We start from the raw sequence: 21,319 nt of genomic DNA, 5'->3' as shown, positions 1-21,319 counted from the left end.
AAAATTTTACAAAAACTCTAATTTCTTCCATCTAAATCCGAAATAAACGATGAATATAGACATGGGTTTATGAAATATAATCACTTTTGGATATAGAATACTTACCCAAGTCGAAGTGGTGAAAATCCCCTTTGAATTCGCCCAAATCCGAGACTTAAAACACAAAAATGAGTAAAAATGACGAGTTCAGAATTTATGGACTCTATCTAGTCTTTTTCGCATATGTGGATACAAGTTCCGCATTTGCGGACTCGCATTTGCGAGACAAAGCTTGCATTTGCGATGTCAGGCTGCCAGGTGAAGTTCCGCATCTGAGGACATTCCTGTCGCATTTGCGACTGTGCAGAAGCGCTGATGGAGCCGCAAAAGCGAGAGGTTCCACATTTGCAGTCCTCCGTTCGTAGAAGCGGTCGCGCACCTGCACGATTCATCTCCGCAGAAGCAAAGCCACAACCCAAGGCCAAAGTCGCAGAAGCGACCAGCTTCCCGCAGAAGCGGCTGCGCACCTGTGGTCACCATTTTGCAGGTGCGATTACACCAGGTTCTGCCAAAAACCAGCTACTTTCAACATGCTCTAAACGATCCGAATTTCGTCTGAAACTCACCCGAGCTAAACTCAAATGAGTTTTGAAGCTCCATTTCACATTTTAATCAATGTTTCACATAAAAACTTTTCCGAAAAACTTTACGGATTGCGTACGCAAGTCGAGAAATGCTGAAAGGTGTTGTTCGGGTCTCATAACACAAAAATAAATTTTTAAAATTAAAGATGACATATTGGGTCATCACACCTAATATTTTACACTTTTAAATCAACTAAAGTATTGCTTATTAATGTTTTCCTTATTTAAACTACTACATAGGAAATCCTAATATCTAGGACATCAAAATAAATCAAATTGAACAAATTGTTTATAGATTTTTCTATATTAGGAAAAACATTAGCAATAATTTTTGTAAGATATTCTTATTGTTCTTTGAAGACTTTCATTTACAGGATTTCATCCTTTATTGAGCCGACTAAATGGGATCAACATTCCTAATTTTAAAAAGTTATCTAATTTATTTTTATTTTATAATTTTATTATATTATTTAATACTATTTAATTTATGTAATTTTTTAAAAAATATTTATTTATTAATATAAAAAATACGCGCAAAACGCGTGCCCTAAGACTAGTTAATTAAATAACTCAATAACAAGTTTCGAAATTAGAATTTACCTCTTGATGGAAAAGAACTAAAAAAGACTTTGTTTTTTGTAGTTGTCTTCTTCCTAAGGTTGAAAGTTTGAAACTATGAAGACAAATATGAACTCTGTATCAAACTCTAGGTTTTCTTTCCTTTTATTTATTTCTTTATTTCGTTTATTCCTTCTTCTTTGATGCCCCCTCTATAACTTCGAAGAGGTGAATTGATGGCAGCCTTCGTTGGGATTGTTACACAATTAGCGGATTAAATTTATTATTTATTTTTTCTAATCGATATATATATATATATATATATATATATATATATATATATATATATATATATATATATATATATATATACCAGCTATTTTTGGTTTAAAAGATTAGGGAGCGGTTATTTGGATTAGGAATTTTTACCTACCTATACTACATATGAAACTTATTTACCCTCCCTAATCAAGTTTTAACTTAATCACATGGTCATATACAATTTACCAATTATATACAAATTAATTTTAAATGAGTATCCCTTGATTGTAGCCTTTTAATTTAGTAAATCCCGAAAAATCCTCACAATTCATTACTTACTAAGACAAACCCAATCTTTCTAAAGGATTTTCCTTTTTCTCTCTTTGAAATCATTCCTCTTTCTACATCGATTATACAAGATTTTTTCTTCTGAAGATCATAATTTTCTAACAATGGCGAAGAAAGGGATTAATTTTTTATCGATTTGAATTTTGCAATGGCTGGAGTTTGGAGCTTTTCCGTACTTCCCCCTATCTTATTGGTGTTCCGATGGCGGGCTAGCAGTAGATGTATATTAATTATTTGGCTGGATTGTTCGAATTAATATTGTCAGTCAATAAATTTTGAAGGTGTTTGACTCTCCACCATTGACAGCCATTAAAAAGTTTCACAGCTTTGAATTCGAATTCGTATTTTCAAAAAAAAAAAATTGATTGGAATAGGTGTTATTGCAAACGATTGAAAATATTCTATGGAGTTTATATCTCGATTTTGAGAGTATTTGGTGAAGATTAGATTTGATTTGGTTAGATTTTCAGATTGAATTTCGAAGATGAAGTAGAAGAACATACCACATACAAAACATATATAAATTATATACAAAATACTTATAAAAAACATATTGTATGAAAATAGTATTTAAGTTGTATGATATTGTAGTTGTATTTAACTGGGTAAGAATGATGTATGAAAGTTGTAGATAAATTATAAATAAGTTGTATACTGTATAATTAGTTGTTGAAATATATTTTTTTAGTATGTATGTTATTGTAGATATATTAGATTTTATATTGAATTTGTATGAAATTTGTTTTAATTTGTGCGTTGTTGTACCATACATTATTCTTTTCTTAAAATAGGTAATTATGGAAAAGAGAGAGAGATGAGTTCCGCTAACTACGACTTAAAATAGGTAACACACAAACTGGAAGGAGTCTTATTTGGATGGAATGACATTTTGAACTTCGTTCCCTTCAATTATGCCCTTTTTCAAGCAAAGAATCCCCTAATTTAAGGCACTAATAATAGATTGTATGTAAATTATAAGAAAAACTTATTTAGGGAGGGTAATATACAAAACTTGGACAATTTTAGTAAATAAGTTTTAAATATTGTATACGAAGAAATCCATTTGGATTAATTCTTTTTCTCCTTTTTGTTTTGCTTGGGAGATAAGTGGGCCGAAAGGCCTTTTCAATCTGCGATCTGTTGGGCCGAAAACCCTTTGGATTTGGGTTATGAATTAGCGGATGAATCATGGCTGTAATTAGAGGAGGAAAAAATATTTATAAAAATACAAAATTGACCTGTGGTTGAAATTAATTATATTTGTTAGTATAACAATATATAACATATACTCCCTCCGTTTCAATTTATGTGAACCTATTTGACTGGACACGGAGTTTAAGAAAAAAAGATAAGACTTTTGAACTTGTGGTGTAAAATGAGGCACATATATTTTGTGTGGCTATAAATCATTGTATAAAGGTAAATTGTTTCCAAATAAGAAAAGATGTCATTCTTTTTAACACGAACTAAAAAGAAAATATATTCACATAAATTGAAAAGGTTGGAGTATATTTTTTTGTATATATACACGTGAATGGTAAAAAAAACATGAGTACAAATTGAGGGTTTTTAACAATTGTTAGCATTTTGAATGTGATAGTTGATATATATTATTTAGCGAATATAAATATTTTTTATCTAGCGTCCAAATGTGTAACTTTTATATTAGCAACCTCTAACAGAATCCCACCACTTAAGAGAGAACACCCAACTTGCTTGCTTGTTATAGTACTTCTTCAGTTTCATTTTATGTGTCTTTATTTGACTAGACACAAAATTTTATAGTCTTAAATTAAATATTAGCATAACGTACCAAAAATATCGTGTGCAGTTAAAAATGTCAAAGTCATTTAGGGAGTGTTATTAAAGGTCAAATAAGAATGAAAAAGTTTTTAAATAGCAAATATAATATTTTTTTTAAAAAAAATAAACGACAACAACAACAACAACCCAGTAAAATCTCATAGGTGAGAGGTCTGGGGAGGGTAGTATGTACGCAGACCTTACCCCTACCCCGATGGAATAGAGGTTGTTTCCGATAGATTCTCGTCTCAAGAAAACGATTTTTTAAAAATAGACTAATAAGAGAAATAAGATACATAAATTGAAAAGAACGGCATAATGCGAAAGTTTTCTGATAATATTTGAAATACAGGAGAACACCCACTGATATTAAATTCAAAGTGAGCATTAGAGGAAAAAAATAAGGCTAGACAAATACATATTTGGAATTGATTTTCTGATCTCTTTGCCTTAACACTTATTCTTTTCTTATTAATGGCTCAATTCGAGGGCGAAGTCAGATAATTGTGAAGTAAAATAACTAAAACATCAATCTTTAGCGTCTTCGCGCGGCGGTTTCTCGCTGTGCATTGAAGAAAACAGCAGCAACAGGTTGGCTAAGATCATTTTCTTCGGCAAAATTTCTAGTGTTGAAGTTATCCCTTGAAGTAGGAGGGCTAACTGATTGTCTTCGTCTTTGCTTGAAAAGTACAAATACAAACCTATGGATTCCAATATTTGGCCTTGGAATCTCATAGCTAACCAATTCTCTTCCTATTTTTAGTATAAAGATTAAGCATATTATAAGTTAATCATCAACCTAAGAATGAGTAATAACAAAGGGGTATAACTCTAGCAGGAAATATTAATTAATAAATAATATTAAAAGGGGCGCGGTGCATAAGGCATCATACGTTCATGCAGGGTCCGGTGAGGGCAACACACAATAAGTGTGATATAGACAACATATCCTAATGCAAACATTAGTAGCTGTTTCTACAGCTCGAAGACAATATATATGAAGAATTATCAATTATATTGTTCTAGCAAGTTCTCTAAATTTTTGGTAAGTAAATTTCTAATAAGATTAAAAAACTCCAAGAAAATATTAGATTAAAGTAAATATACTGGCATAACTAAAACGTAATCCCAACTAACTTGTATCACCATTATAAACCTTTGATCATATTTCATTGTGCCCTACTTTTCGATTCGTCTACATGGATTTCAAAAATTTGAAGACTTTTCAAGACAATTTCGTTTCACGTAATTTAGGTCCATTATGTCTCTTTTTAATACCTTTACTTACCAATCACGTATACGGAATGGTACCTCTGAAGATCGACGTAGGACATGATCAAAACATCTCAAGGGACTTCTCATTTTATCATTTACATATGCTACTTACATCTTTTACAAATGTGATAAATTCTTAATTTTGAATAATCTTATATGACTAGACACATTTATCTTGGGACCCGTTTCTCCATAGATTTATTTTTATTTTCGATGTTTTTATCAAAATAATGTTTGGTTATACGATTGGACTGAAGTTTTGGAAAAATTCTTGAAGATGAGTTTCCAAAAACCACTTTTTCATCTAAAAGTTCATTTTTCTCATAAAACTCTAATAATTTTCAAGTGAAATGCATGTCTAAATACAATTTCAAATTTTATATATTCTTTTTTGACTTAACTCAAAAGAACTACTTTTTTCAAAAATGACATATTTTTTTTATGTCCAAATGCTTAGTTAGAGGGTGTTTGGATTTACTTTTAAGCTGGTCAAATCAGCTTTTAAGTTTCTTTTAGCTTTTTTCGGTGTTTGGCTAAGTCAAAAATTGCTTAAAATAAATTTTAAAATGCTTAAATTAAGCCAAAAGCAAAAAGGTGGACAACCCTAACTTATTGTTTTTTGGCTTAAAAGTTATTTTTGCTGAAAAACCACATTTTTTAAGTCAATCCAAACGAGCTCGTATCTGCATTTTTGTGACGCTCATCATGTGGACATGTTCGACTTTAGAAGTCCAACATTCACTATTATATAACGCTGTTGATCTTACAATTGTTCTATATAATTATTAGCAAGACAAAATAAGTGAGTAATGGAAAAACATCTTGTATCTTCTTCACATGTGCTTGTAATCTTGCAGAAGAAACTAATAAAACTTACCAAAAGTAGCATCAGTGGTACCTGGAATGTCAGTTACTATCCTGTCAAACAATCAGTAAAACACTGTCAATTTTATTTGCCAGCTAAATATTCAGTAGTATATAAGGATAGTTTCAACTAAAAATGATCTTCTCATATTTGTAGATTTTACATATTTTTTCTCATTTTCTATTTTTTTTTCATTGAGTTTAGGGCATATAGACAGACCTCTCTATAACAATATCAATATATAACAATTATTCACTATAAAAATTAAGTTTTTATGGAACTAATTTTCATGCTATGTTATAATATATTTTCTATATAACAGCCAAGAAAATTCAGAACAAATGAAACTATTATAGAGAATGTACCAGTGGAGATGCTCTCGTAGATAAGGATCACTAGGGCCGGGAACATCAGGGTCTGTCATGACCTACATATTAAAAAATAATAGTATAAATTTTATGCACTGATAATGTGAAAAAATAACAATCAAGTCACTTCAAAGAAAATTACATAATATACTATTGACCGGAAAACTAATAATTGTAACAAGTAACATATGTTATAACAGGTTGAAAACTCTTTTGGTTTGTCATCTAGTATTTGGCACGAGTTTTGAGGTTTACTAATCCGGGATTTTGGGGGTTAAAGCGCTTCCTACGAAAAACGATTGTAATCCCAGGGCTAGCTCGAATCCGAAACATCTGATTAACGATGGAAGGTTACTTAGCAACCCACGCCAGCCTTTGGTGATTATAAAGGGTTAAATTAATATAACTTGTAAAGAAATAAATGGAACTTGATGATCTTGGAATTAAGGAAAAAATCAAGAAAAATTACCAGTGTGAAGAAAGTTCTCAAATCTCCTCCTTGAACTTCAACCTTAGGTCTAGAAGTGACAATAGAAGGAAAGAATTCATGACCATTGCACACTAATTTGTTGTTATAAGTAATTGTCATTTTCACTATAGGACTAAATGAATCAAGAACATCTCCTACTACTCTCCCAACTATTAGAGGCTCCAAACTTCTTGCCATAATAGAGAGAATTAGACAGAGATAGAGATAAAGAAAAAAAGAGAGAAATTTCAAAAGATCTTAAGAATGGTTTGCATTTTACATTGGATTAGAGGGCCACCATATATATATGTACTAAGTTATAGCTATAATGGTGAAGGAGAATAAAAGAAAGTATAAAACATGGGACCTTAGGAAACTCCAAAGTATTAAAATTCTTTGCTGTTTCAGGTCCTACCCCCCCCCCCCCCCCCACACACACACACACACACAACCCATCCCCCAAATCAGCCCACCCCACCTAGAAAAAATTACAACAAATATTTCTTCAGCACTAAAACACTATTAAAAACACGCTTATTTCTGATAGAATTTTCGACCTTATTTGTCGAAATTATACCCGTCGGAAATCATTGCGGTAGCCTATTTAGGGTTTCAGACGAGTATCCGACAGAGTTGTAATTCGCTTGTTATTAGGAGTGTTTTTTATTTTTAGTATTGATGATGTAAATTGAGAAGTCGATCATTGTTAGCTACTTAATGTCTTACTCATAAAATATACTTCTACTAGGAATATGAGATATTCGTACTGTTTTATATTATGTGACAATATTTGATAGGATACAAATTTAGGTATTAATTTGACTTAATGAATGTATTAGTGATGATGAAAGAAAATGTTAAAGTTGTGATTAGAAAGAGAACAAGCATAACCTCAAAATTGAAGGGAGAATAAGCTAATGTATTCAAATTCTTGAAGTTTATGAATTGTATCAAAATAAAATGGTGTCAACATAGGATCAATAAATGCTTTTGGTTAATGTTGGTTACGAATGCATCCACTATCCTTAGATTAAATTAATATGGCACTCTTTTTTTGTATGTTGTAAAAATTAAATTATTTTTATATATTTAAAAATAATTTAATTTAAAATTCTTTCATTCTACCCTTAGGGGTCGTTTGGTTGGAAAACAAGTTATCCCATAATTAATTATCCTGAGATTAGTTATCCTAGGATTAGTTATCCCACCCACCCATAGGGATAAAAAAAAATATTACAATTTCGGGATAACTAATCCCAGAATTAGTTATACCACAATTTTATCCCAACTAAATATGAAATAAACTCATCTCAAATTTAATCTCGGGATTAATTATCATTTATCCCTAGTATCAAACGAGACTAAAACGAAACTAGGAAATCACAGTAGAGGATTTGTTTTCTTGAACCTCATCATTGGGTTTTTCTTTCTTTCTTTTTATGTCAAATTGGGTGCTTTCCCATCCCTTCTAGCTCATCCTCTTGAGGGGCACATGTACCAAATGACTTGTAAATTTGACAATTGTATGTACCTAAAAACCCAACTTTTATTAGTTCCTTAAAAAGTTTTGGGAGCTTATGTTGTGTCACAAAAGTAGTAAATCCTTGAATTCTCTGAGTACCATAAAAATCCAAAAAAAGCAAATAGTGATGTGTATTTTATTATATCATGTTAGTATTCTTTGACACCTGAATGGATCTAGGAATTGATTCTTGATTGCTTGTAGAGCTTAAAATAATAATACTAGGCAATAGTTTTTCTTCTCTCCCATATATAAATGTCAAATAAAATCCCTTAAATTAGCTTTTGGCATGTTGTCCCAACCATTAAATACCTTATGGGAAGCAGTAGGTATGAATAATACACCCAGCCGTCTCAAATCTCACTTGTAAAATCACACTATATATATATATATATATATATATATATATTATTATTGTTATTGTTTCTTTTAAATATCCTCGGCTCAATGGTGGAGTTGTATAGAAGATGTTTCAACTAACCAAGAATCACTAATTTATGAAAAGAAAAAAGAGATGGCCGATTAATTCAGAGCAAAACTTAAGGACAGAAATTCTAGATTATCTAATTCTGTAGTTAGAGAGATTTTCAAATGAGACTTCAAGTTGATCTGACCAATTCACATCCGCATGATCCAGTAATGAAGATGCTACTAGAAGGATTTCTGCGTGAAATGCCCTCTTCCTTCTCTCCGACACGGTTGTTAAGACACACTAAATAGTCATGGGAAAAATAAATGTCATATGTGAACTACAACGACAAGAAGAATAGTCTTGTCCATACTGCATTTATCTGCTAATCTTATTCAATCTTAGATGGGAATCAGGGCGAAACTTAGGGCAATCTCTACCTTCTTGATATGTGGTATACCAACTTGAAGTCTGATTTGAAAATCTCTCTCTATCTTCACATATTTAACTGATGTAATCATATTTCAATCTGTTCCCAGAACGATGCTTCATTTCTATATATGAAAACAATTTAACTTCAAATTATCATCTTATCCTTAATAATAAATTTTTATAGCCACATGAATATTAGTACGTGTTTATGACCACAATCACAAAAGTATTCTTTTCTTTCTTAAATTTGATAAGAACACTTCAAGATAGGGTTTCTACTTAAGGACATTAGGAATCCGTTGCCTTTTCATTTAGCGTAATGAGGCTTGTCTTATTAGTGTAGAATCTTTCCCAAATTACTTGTAAAATTAACATAAAAATTGTCACTAATTTGGAAACGATTGATTTTTTAAGATTCTGATTATTAAAGTATGGGCACACTGCTCAGAGTATAAAGGGAACTCCACCATATATATAAATGAGATGACAAGTCATTTCGAAATGTAAAGATGATTTGCCCATAATTCTTGTTTTGGAAATTGCTTAGGTAGTGGTATTACCATAATTAGAAATCAAAGTACACTGTTAATTATCCTAGTCAGTCGTGCAGATCATGTCAATGCACTTCAAAAGCCTTTCTTCACCTTTTATTCCCCCTTTAAACAACATATAATTTAAAACCATCTGTATTAAGAAAGGCCTCTAATTTATTATATTCTAGCACCTAGAACAGTTTTCATTATCAAGCTTTCTTAAATTAATGTAATGTCATTTCAATAAGAATCTGCTTAAAGGTTTTAAGAGAAAAAGAAGGCGCTAAGAGGCGGATCTGAGATTTCTAATACATGACACACAATAGTAAAGGAGCGAAAATTAGTATTTAGTGGGAATCGATTTGTATTTCTTCGCATAAATAACTCTGTATTCAACCAAGTGCATCATTCAATATTTTTGAAGCACAGGAGCCAACAGATATTATTAGACTAATTCTAAAAAATACATACACAAAATATCTAGTTTGGCAGAGAGACCACGGGTTCACGTACCTCAGACTATAAATCCATTATTTATACACTCCTTTTTCTTCTTCATTCTAGAAAGACAAGACGTTATGCTCATGCCAAATGGAGAACCAAAATTTTAATTTCTAATCTCCCAAAATGAAGCATACTAAGCAGTGGCGGAGCCAGGATTTTCATTGGAAGTCAAAACATAAAGAAATAAACTCATCCAGAAGTCAAGGGGTGTCATTATATAGTATATATACATATTTTAAAAAATATTACTTAATTATATAATGTAATTTTCCGACGAAGGGTGTCAGTTGACACCCCTTTGGTGTATGTGGCTCCGCCACTAAATTTCTAAGGTCATAATATGTTGGAGTAAACATTACTTGAAGAGGTTTGCAACAATGGAGTGCTTAGTTATTGGGGGTGAAGGGATTAGAGTTAATCTTTTAGGTTACAAATTTGTCATTTGTATTTTGCTCTCTTTGTTATAGTTGAGTTGGATTAAATCTTACAGAGGTAAGTCGTGATTTTTTTACACCTTCTATGTAGGTTATTTTCCAATTAAATCTCATGTGTTTTTTTTACTTAATTCCGTTATTTCATTTGCTTGATTTTTTTTATTACAGTTACATGGAATCACAACTTGGATCATAGTCAAAATGATATATCAGACTGATTGATTCTCCGGTGAGCTTGAACTTTTTTAGATTATTTTTTACTTCATTTAGTAAAGAGTTTATCGATTGCTTGACAGATTCAAAATTTAAAAATAAGACTTTTTTTTTTTTTGTTTCAATCGCTTCGATATTATCGTTAATATTTATTTGAAATTAACACTCATACCGTTAACATATGAGTGCAAGTCTATGCCAACTTCAGACTCGTATGTTTCAGACAAGTGATTTTCAACTTCAGTCTCACAAGTTTGAATTTGATTCTGGATGAGTAAATTTTAAATACTTTTTGAACTTCGGCTACTCTTTAAACAGTAGTCATCTAAGTGGCTATTTATGCACTTACCCCAAGAGAGTTAACACCCAAATTCTTCAAACAAACATTTTTGGACTTCACTCACTTGGGCCAACCCAACATAACTTACATGAAGAGAACCGAAAAATCCCTTTAACTTAAATAGTTGCCTATCCAAGCACTTAAACTTAAAATAGTCAGCGGATATATTATATATGTATAATTGATATATAATATATGCATAATCGTGTATAATCATTGTATAATCTATATATACTGACTAGAAAAAGTAAATAGTAAAATCGATCGATTATTTGTGTAATGCTCCGAAGAAAATAATAAGTAAGAAAAGATAATTATTTGATTGGACCACTAAAAGACTAGCAGACCTTAGAACAGAATTTATGCCCTTTTTATTTTTTTTTATAGAGAGCTTTTTTCACTTTTAGCTCGCGCTAGAAACTATTTACATTTGGTAGTCGAAAAAGTGTATAATATTTGTATGTAACATACATAATGTATATATGTACAAAACATATATATTTTTTCGACTATTATTTTGAGAGTGGCTATACAGTGTCATTCCCCCTTTTTTATAACCATATGATATTTATAACCCAATGATCCAACTAATATAGATTCACGCCACAAAGGAATGTGTGTAACCAATCTTATTCCTAGAGAAGTACAGAGGATTAGATTATTCGATCAACGCCCCAAGGATAATGGAGAATAAAGTTCTTAAGCCATTTACTCTTTGTTACAACATTGTAGTTATATTTCAAGAGTATCGACGTTCTATTAAGATAAATGTACTTGTACTATTATAAAAGTGATGAATAAATTCAAACACGCATTTCGAACGATTAATGCATTTTCACTAGTCAAATAATAGAATAAAACTTTCTGATGGAAGTGTCACGATCTCAATTTCCCTCCGTAGGATATCGCGATGGTACCTAATCTTTACGACTAGGTAAGCCTAATATTTGCTGATTAAGTAATAGATTTTTAACTAAATAACTATTAAGCATGAAACAGAAGTTTCCATAATAAGCCAACAATCTCAATATGATACAATATCCCAAAACCGGTAGTACAAGTCATAAGCTTTTCCAAGAGTCACTAGAAATAACAATACATCACTTTCCCATAATAATAGGAAACATTGAAAATAAAATACAATAGAAGGTGACTTCGAAGCCAGCGGACGTCCAGCAGGTGTACCTTGAAGTCTCCGGCCGCACAGGCATAAGTCTCAAACCCAACTCAATCCGAAGTACCTGAATCTGCACAAAAATATGCAGAAGCGTAGCATGAGTACGCCACAGTGGTACATGGTAAGTATCAAGCCTAATCTCAGTAGAGTAGTAACGAGGCCAGATCAAGACACCTACCGGACATGTAAACCTGTGCAGAATATGACATAAAGCTAATAAGGAAGGAATATCAATGTGAGGCCAATAGCAGAAAGAATTCAAATTACAATCAATAGTGAAGATAAGGGGAACACGAATGGCAACGAGAAATAACCAAGCAATTAAGCAACAATATAGTCGGAGTACGGATGAAGTATGAATGTGTTCAAGTGGGGAAAACGATGACAACTCAACCAATCAAATCATTCCTAATACACGAATTTCAACAATCCCACTTCTCGTAATCTCATATCATAAATCACAACTTCCAAACGTTACACATATAGCACCTTGTGCCCACATTTTTCATATCACTTTCGCACGATAAAATCCACGTGCTACCAGGTACTTAGTATCTGTGTTAAATACTAATAAATAATATTCGAGAGATCTATTCATATATAATAAAGTAAAATTGCAGTTTCTAAACAAAACAGAAAATCAATGAGAAAATGAGTTTATTTTGGAAAATATTTGGGTAAAGAGAATAACATTTTCAAATAAAATATGGCATCGGATAAGCTACTGATTTGAATATAGAATTTAATAAATTAAAATATATAGCAATTCCTTTTTAAGTAAAGTAGAAATATCAGATAGGGTAAAGAGATTAAGTTGAGAAATCGATTAAAGTGAAATATGATGACTATTAAAATAGTAAGGTATCGAATGAAACTGCGAGTTTTAACTTAAGAGTCACATAAGGTAAGCATGTTATTAATTTTTTTATTTAAAATCGTTATGTTACTAACAACTCAACAGGGTATGAGATAATGACTCGGCATAGTAAATTCATCTTGATCAATTTGCCAAAATAATAGTAATAGGAAAGAAAAACAGGAAATGACGGCAAAGCAGTAAACTAATGAAAATAACTCAATCCTCGAAAATCAGTAAAAGCCAAAAATACCAATCCTTAATGTCTCGTACTAAAGAACTGAAGCCAACACAATACAACAAGGAATACAAAATACATAAACTGTTGCAGCACACAACCCGATCCCACTATAGAAACACGATCCTCCCTTATTCCACCATGTAAATATCAATAATAATAAGTAAATATATGTTGCGGTGCGCAACCCGATCCCATCATATAATCAGAGTCAATATCATAATCCTCCCTTATTTCACGATATCAATCCTCTCTTATTTCACCTATTGCTGCGCGCAACCCGTTCCCACCATATCAATATAAATCCTCCCTTATTCCTCCCGTTGTGGCATGCAACCCGATCCACAAGCAATTCAAATTAACATCAACAATCCAATACTCAATTTACAAGAATTTATACAATCATAGGGTATGAGTACACGGCAATGAAGGAATCACGTAAAAATCAAGGAACGCAACAAATATTACAAAAGCAACAAGACGAGTGAAACACGTGATAACTAAGGTATGCTATTACAACCATTAAGGCAAGTAGCAAATAAGTACGGAGTCATGGAAGGAACTCAATAATTAAGAGGTCACAAGATAATAAGGAAGGCAACAACTTCAACTAAAGCATATAAGTACAAAATATCAAGTAAGAAGTACAATGAGTGCTAACAATGTCAACTAAAGTATATAAGAGTATATTAGCGATGAGAGACATAACACGTCATGACAATTCACTTAAAGGTATGGAAAGAGTCTAGATAACCTAAACTGCTCAAATACCATATATAGCCCGTGTACCCACTCCTCACCTTGTGTACACGGCTACTCATGACCTCAAACTGCTGAACTGGACACAATTGCTCAAAACGACCGGTCGGGTCGTTACATCCTCCCCCACTTAAACATGCGTTCGTCCTCGAACGTGCCAGGAGTCGTTCCAAAGCTATCAAATCACTGCATGAGCTCACCATACATACACCCGGGGATGATTCCATATCACCCAAATCCATGTAGGCCTGACAACACAACTTAACTGAAGATCCCACTTCATCCTTAGTCAATAACCTTAGGACAAAACCCCAATCCTCAATATCTCAAACTCATCATAGGGTCCGAATCTCGCATCAATACACTGTATAAGACTGAACAAGATGATTCCAGTAACAATCCCAACCCATGGTACAATCACATGATGTTCCACACAACTCAAATGCCCACAGCAATAACTTTCGACCACCATAGTTGTCCAATAACAATTTTGGTACCGGTAATACACTTCATATCTAATAAAATTTGTTTTGGACCTCCGCAACACTGCCCGTGATAAAAGAACATGCAGAAACCCATAATCGCCCATGAAATCAACAAGCCAAATAAGCTATCTCGTCCGTCAAGGGCCATTGCCCAATTCTTAGCGGAAATAGCATCATCCTTCCAAACACTCCTCATCCTGATACGATAGTGTAACTCTTAGGTCTGGAAACCTCATCTCAGCTAATACAAGCAGCCCAACTGACAACTCACCCCAAGACCACACAGATTCTCACACAACAGGTCCGTACACCAAACCAACAATAACTCAGATATGCAACAAAAATAGAAGGAACATATAACAGGAAAAGTACAACATATATAACAAGTACAACATATATAACAGGAAAAGTACAGTTTCATTAACTCATCCCACAGGGAAAACAAAACACCAAATAAACACAAGGAATGGGTATCCCACATAACATCCGCAGCGGCGTGCAGCCCAATACCAAATATATCAATCCACATAGGGATACCCATCGAGCCAAAGTGCTCGGGTTCACTGATCACATGAATGCTGATATCAAGCACGATAGAGTGCATAAGTATAACTGTGGGAAAATGATTAGAAATACTACAACATGGAGGAAAGCAAGCACAACTAAGGTGCAATGAGCAAATCAACATCATGAGGGCCATCTTGCCCACATCGTCATAAGGCCTGAACAGGGATTACAACATGCATGAGAATAATCATACAACCTCACAGCCCATTATAGCATAACAGAGGAGCACATAACATAGACCGGGGCACAAATAATATCCATTATGTCTGGTAACATAACTGTGATATCAACTTCACAAGAGTACCCAAACCTGATCCGATATAAAATACACATTCTCGTTGGGATTTCAAATAGCACCCAAACCAATTACGATCATTCCCAAGCAGGTAAATAACCTTCCAAAAGTCTATAACAATCTATCCATAACATATGCCATTAGTTATCCCATTCTCAATATTTCTTCACAATCCGCAACCAAGGAATAGTCCGCCTACAAGAGATCCAGTCCTGAAAACTGACGAATACCAGAACTTTCATACCCGATCTAAACTACGCTACTCAAATGGCTAATACATCACTCACACTCCACCATCCTACGAAAATACCACACCGCGTAGCAAATCCCGAACCTCAAAAGCCCCAAAACCCGGCAATCACTGTACCACTAGTCAAGCATCTGAAAGTCAAAGTACAAGGTGCCTTCCTAAAATGCACATTCTTCACATGCGATATCCAATAATGTCAGCATTCTATTAACTTTTGATATCCATCTAGGAGGAAACCATAATGCACAACATTTTTCTTATTCTTGTAGCAGACAGTCGACTCAAGCCATGGCCGACACCATCGAGAACTCTCTGAGACCCGCATGCATGTAACTAAGCCATCAGGGCCGCATCTTCCCAACTCAACCGAGTCACACAAACCGTCTAACCCAAGAGTACTGCCACAAACGCCGGTAGAGAATTACCACCCAAAAAGGACCAATTACTTCCATTGCTATGCTGACCCAATACTACCGAACTAACCCATTCTTCGAATACTCCTCGACTTTCTTCTGGGGTAACACTTCTTCCTGTCGAAACACAACGATCCCAACCAAAGCTCAATACAGAAAATCCTATCACGAACCACATAGCCCAGAAGCTCATAAACCATCGTATTTCCTCTGAAGCACCCCATAATGTCACAGCTGAGATGCCCACGCTAAAGAGACCTTCTGTGAATCTTAAATTGCTTCTCTGACTTCTCTGATACTGAAATGTAGATCCATTAATGACACAGAAATACCGCAAGTCCCAGCATTATCCCATGAATATCTCAGATCTTAAACATATACAAATTTTGGGGAACCCTTTAATACCATATATATACATCTCAGGCCAAAACTGATATAACAGAAGACCCTGCAATCTATCGTCGATAGTGGACTCCCCCACTTGGCGCGAAGCCATAGGACATAACATCCGATGATCCACAAAACTAACCTTCACGGCTCGTACAACACCACTCAGAAGATACCCCAAGTCATCTACTAAGCGCATGTCCATCCTCGTGACAGTCAAACTCGCTTTCTCCAGTGCCGTGAATGATAATATGTACCTTCCACTGAGTAAAAATCCCATACGAACCACATAGTCTCTAATACCACCAACTATCCTCAAATCAACATCCACCTCGTGACCCTAGCATGATCGCGGCGATGTCACGACCCAAAATCCCACCACAGGCGTCGTGATGGCACTTAGTCTCTAAGACTAGGTAAGCCGATTGCAATTATAATTCAAGCCTTTTTTTTTATAAAGATATAATTTAATACACGTGTCGAAACCAACAACGGAAATAATTTTAAAAACCTCCCAAGACTGGTAATACTGAGTCACGAACTCTAACTGAATTTATGAAATGATCTCAAGGATCGAATATACAATACTGTTTGAATAATAATTAACGGTACAATAAAATGGAAAGACTCCAAGGGACTGCGACAACCAAGCAGCTCTACCTTGAATCCTTGCGATCAACACACTAACTCTGCGCGAGTCTGATATCTCTAATATCTGGCTCTGCACAAAAATATGTAGAAGTGTAGTATGAGTACACCACGGTCGGTACCCAGTAAGTATCAAGACTAACTTCGGTGGAGTAGTGACGAGATATAGTCAAGACACTCACTAATCAATTAACCTATGCAGTGTAGCAGTAATAGAAACAAATGGCAATGATAACAACAAGAATAAATAAATGATGTAAACAACAAGGCAACAAGAACACCATAAATATTTCTCAAACGAATAAGGAACACAAATACAACTAATCAATCAAGTCCCTCAAATATACGTCTTTCCAATGTAAGTACTTCAAGTATAAATCTTTCAAATATAAGTTTTTCAATAAAAATCCTTAGAATATAACCTTGTCAAATAAATATATATTTAGAATATACTCCCTTCAAATAAATTTCTTTCAACTATGATTCATTCAAATAATATTTTTGGAATATAATTCATTCAAATAAAAGTCACCTTGTGATACCTCATTTCATAATCATTAAAAAATCGGGTCTCAACCCACTTCCATATTTCCACGGCACCTCGTGCCCATATTTCTATCACAACTGCACGGACAACTCACGTGCCAATAATATCAATGTTTATAAGATCCACATGATCAATTTATTTCCACTAAAGTGAGTTTATAATTTTTAAATCAAGTAAGAAATCAACAAAGAAATAAATTTATTTAAGAAATCATTTAGGTGAAGAAAATAACATTGCACTTAAATTAAAGTATCAGATAAACTACTGATTTGGATATAAAACTATTTAATTTAAAATATTATAATAATTTCTTTTATTTAAATAAACTCAATCATCGAAAATCAGTAAGGAAAAACCAGAAATGTACTTCTTCAGAGTCTCGTGCTAAAAAGCCAAAGCCAACACAATACAACTAGGAGCACAAAATACATAATAATAAAGTCAACTAGTACATGACAGAAGAAGACAAGAATTTACATATTAAATGAAATAAAATCACCCAAGACAAGAACATAAATAAAGAAATATCAACAGGGCACTCCCGAGGTACCGCCTCGTAGTTCCAAATCATAAATAAATTAATAATATCTCATTTTCTTATATCACCGCGAGAGCCTTCACATTTAATTTTAAAGAAATTATTTTTCCTGAAATAGCAACCCGCGTTTTAACCACCCTTATCACACCGCATGACTTCTAGCAGTTTCCCTACTAGCCACGCATTTCAAGCCACCCTTATCTCACTGCATGCGTTTTAACACCCTGACCTTATATCACCGCATGTGTATCAATATCACAATATTTCACAAATCGCACCTCAAGTGTCCAAATATCACAGCATAATACAACTTGCACCTCACGTGCTCACATATCACAAATTGCACATCAAGTGCTCAAATATTATAATATATCACAAATTGCACATCAAGTGTTCAAATATTACAACATATCACAAATTGCACATCAAGTGCAAATATTACAACATATCACAGATTGCACATAAAGTGCTCAAATATTATAACTTTTCACAGAAATCAACAATACATTATTTTTCCACAATAAGGAGCACATGGCTCGACCATTATGTGCACAAAATCTTAAAAAATACATCCGGGAGTGAATAACTCAACAAAATAATATTTCATATAAAAATCAAGGTGGCAATCACACCAAATCATCATATAAAAACAAATCCAACAAAACAAGGATTTAGATAAGACAATTAAAGGATTTAATAAGTGCCAATAATTTTTAATTTGATACATTTGGGCGTCTAAGGATTTTAACCAATATAATTTGTACATATAAACCAAGTACGTACTCATCATCTCGTGTACATGATTTTCAATTACACAAATTGCACATAAGACTCAATGCCTTAGGGGAATTTCCCCATTCAATTACGAGTCCACACATACCAATTTTATCAAATTCCGATAACAACTCGACCTCCAAATCTAAAATTTTCGTTCTTGAAAAGTTTTGCAAAAAATCTTGATTTCTTCCATTTAAATCTGAATTAAATGATGAATATAACTATGGATTTATGAAATATAATCACTTTTGGATATAGGACACTTACCCAAGTCGAAGTCGTGAAGAAATCCTCAAAATTGCCCAAGAACCGTGCTCCAAAAATCCAAAAACGAAATGAAGAAAATGACCATTTTTTGTCCTTAAGTTTCTACCGATCCGTTACTAAAAGTCTATTTTCCGTCACTAAAAGTCCATTTTCCGTCACTAAAAGTCCATTTTTCATCACTAAAAGTCCACACCAGAACTTGCTTGCACCATCAGTTATTGTTTTCACTAAAAAGGCTCTAACTCCATTATACGAACTCGGAATTCGACGCTTCATGTTCCTATGAGTCACAAATAATAATACGAACCTAGTCGTTCAATTGAAACTCAATTCAGAGCTCATTTGCTCAATGCGATACCAATTTCGCTCGTTAAATAATTAACTCATGTTTTGCGCTAAAAACTCAATCGCGACTTGATGAAATTAGATCAAACTTTTCAGATCACTCCTATAATTCATTATCAAAATCCCGAAAATCTCGAAATCAAATTTCGATTTCTAAAACTAAAAATGGACCTTTGGATCATTACATGCTTATGCTAAAAATATCAAACTCTTCCAAAACTCTTCCTCGACAGCCTGTAGTATATCAATTATAACTTTTTGTACTCAACTCCAACTGCCAAACGGTTTCAATTTCTGCAAACTAGATACAAAGGGCTACAACTTTCATGTTTTGCTGATTGCCCAAATCCTTATAGATTGCGAGATATAAGCTCCCAAAGCCAGTCCTGTGCAGCAAAAATTTCTGGTGATGCACACTGTTGTAGCCAAAAACTGCAGTACCAGCTTCAGTCAATCAATCATAACTTTTGTACAAATGTCTGAATGATAAATGGTTTATCATTCTGGAAACTAGAATCAAAGAGCTAAACTTTCATGTTTTGATAATTTCCAAATTCCTTATAGATTTAGAGATATAAGCTTCCAAAGCCAGCTCTGCGCATCAGAATTTTCGCACACTGCTGTCAAAAACCAGCAGTTAAAAATGACCTAAAAATGGCGAAACTGCTTTACCAGCCTTCATTCAGTCGACCATAACTTTCTGTACAAATGTCCAAATGATAAATGGTTAAACTTTCTGGAAACTAGAATCAAAGGGCTACCACTTTTATGTTTTGAAGATTTTCAGATTCCTTATAAATGTCGAGATATAAGCTTCCAAAATCGGCTCTGCGATTGTACCAGTTGCTATCCAAAAACAGCTTCTGCAGCAGAAAAATTCCAACAGCTCCTTTAGTCCGAAATCCATTCCGTCAACCTTCCGAAATCCACCTGAGGCCCTCGTGACCTTAACCAAATCTTCCAACTTCTATATTTTGCACTGAAACGTATCAAATCAATTCTGATTGACCTCAAATTTTGTACACAAGTCATAAATGATATAACAGATCTATAAAAAATTTCAGAACTGGATTCCGACTCCGATATGAAAAAGTCAACTCCCCGGTCAAACTTCCCAAAAATTCAACTTTCGCCATTTCAAGCAAAATTTCACTATGGACTTCCAAAAAAATTTCTGAAACACGCTCCTAAATCCAAAATTACCATACGGAGCTATTTTATTTCATATTTATTCATTTTTCTCAGTCTTGCGAGGAGAAAAACACGTGATTCGAGAAAATTTAAAATCATCAAAACTCCATTCCGGGGTCGTTTACACATAATTCACCATCCGGTCAATTATTTCAACTTAAGCTTTCAAAACAAGAATTGTTCTTTCAATTAAATCCTGAATTATCTGAAAACCAAACTTGATCACCCTCGCAAGTCATAATACACATTTTAAAACTGCTCAAGACCTTAAGCCACCGAACGGAACATAAATTCATAAAATGACAAGTCGGGTCGTTACATGCGACTAGTCAACCAATTAAACCTTCCCAAGCTCGTATTTATACACCAGATACCAGAACCTGCTGCACCCCACGTGAACACTGAATGGTTTCTCAATACCTCCGCATCCTAAGTCTGGATGACATGTTGAGACAATGTTTGAGCATCCCTTGCTCCCTCGTAGCCCATCTGCAGCATCACGAACTGTTGGCGCATAGCTGGTACCGAGTGTGCAATGTCATACACGAGTGAATACAAAGGAACATAAGATATATGCTTCAAGATGAATCAATGTCGCAAGATAAGGAACAAAAGAAGTGGA

The 21,319-nt window shown here is 33.7% G+C and overlaps 1 protein-coding gene across 2 annotated transcripts; it reads right to left on the bottom strand.

The window, feature by feature from the left end:
- Positions 1–3,894: 3,894 nt before the first annotated feature.
- Positions 3,895–6,856, bottom strand: LOC104089166 (protein SELF-PRUNING-like). 2 transcript variants are annotated; one of them, XM_009594016.4, is made up of 4 exons: positions 6,571–6,856; positions 6,099–6,160; positions 5,746–5,786; positions 3,895–4,346 (listed from the first exon to the last, which is right to left on the bottom strand). In XM_009594016.4, exons 1-4 carry the CDS (start codon positions 6,766–6,768, stop codon positions 4,129–4,131), a joined length of 519 nt encoding a protein of 172 aa, XP_009592311.1. In that variant the 5' UTR covers positions 6,769–6,856; the 3' UTR covers positions 3,895–4,128. The 2 variants fall into 2 exon arrangements, with proteins under 2 accessions (XP_009592311.1, XP_033510180.1); XM_033654289.2 differs by having other exon boundaries at positions 5,767–5,786.
- Between the last annotated feature and the right edge of the window lie 14,463 nt (positions 6,857–21,319).

This window comes from Nicotiana tomentosiformis, chromosome 7, assembly GCF_000390325.3.
Source record: "Nicotiana tomentosiformis chromosome 7, ASM39032v3, whole genome shotgun sequence".
Taxonomy (NCBI): domain Eukaryota; kingdom Viridiplantae; phylum Streptophyta; class Magnoliopsida; order Solanales; family Solanaceae; genus Nicotiana; species Nicotiana tomentosiformis.
This window is presented reverse-complemented; position numbering and strand designations above follow the sequence as displayed.

Excerpts from the sequence above, each read along its gene's own strand:
- LOC104089166 (XM_009594016.4), bottom strand. The coding sequence starts at position 6,768 with ATGGCAAGAAGTTTGGAGCCTCTAATAGTTGGGAGAGTAGTAGGAGAT. Across the intron at positions 5,787-6,098 it reads CTACGAGAGCATCTCCACTG|GATAGTAACTGACATTCCAG; the intron begins GTACATTCTCTA and ends ATTGTTTGACAG. Across the intron at positions 4,347-5,745 it reads TACCACTGATGCTACTTTTG|GAAGAGAATTGGTTAGCTAT; the intron begins GTAAGTTTTATT and ends TACTAAAAATAG.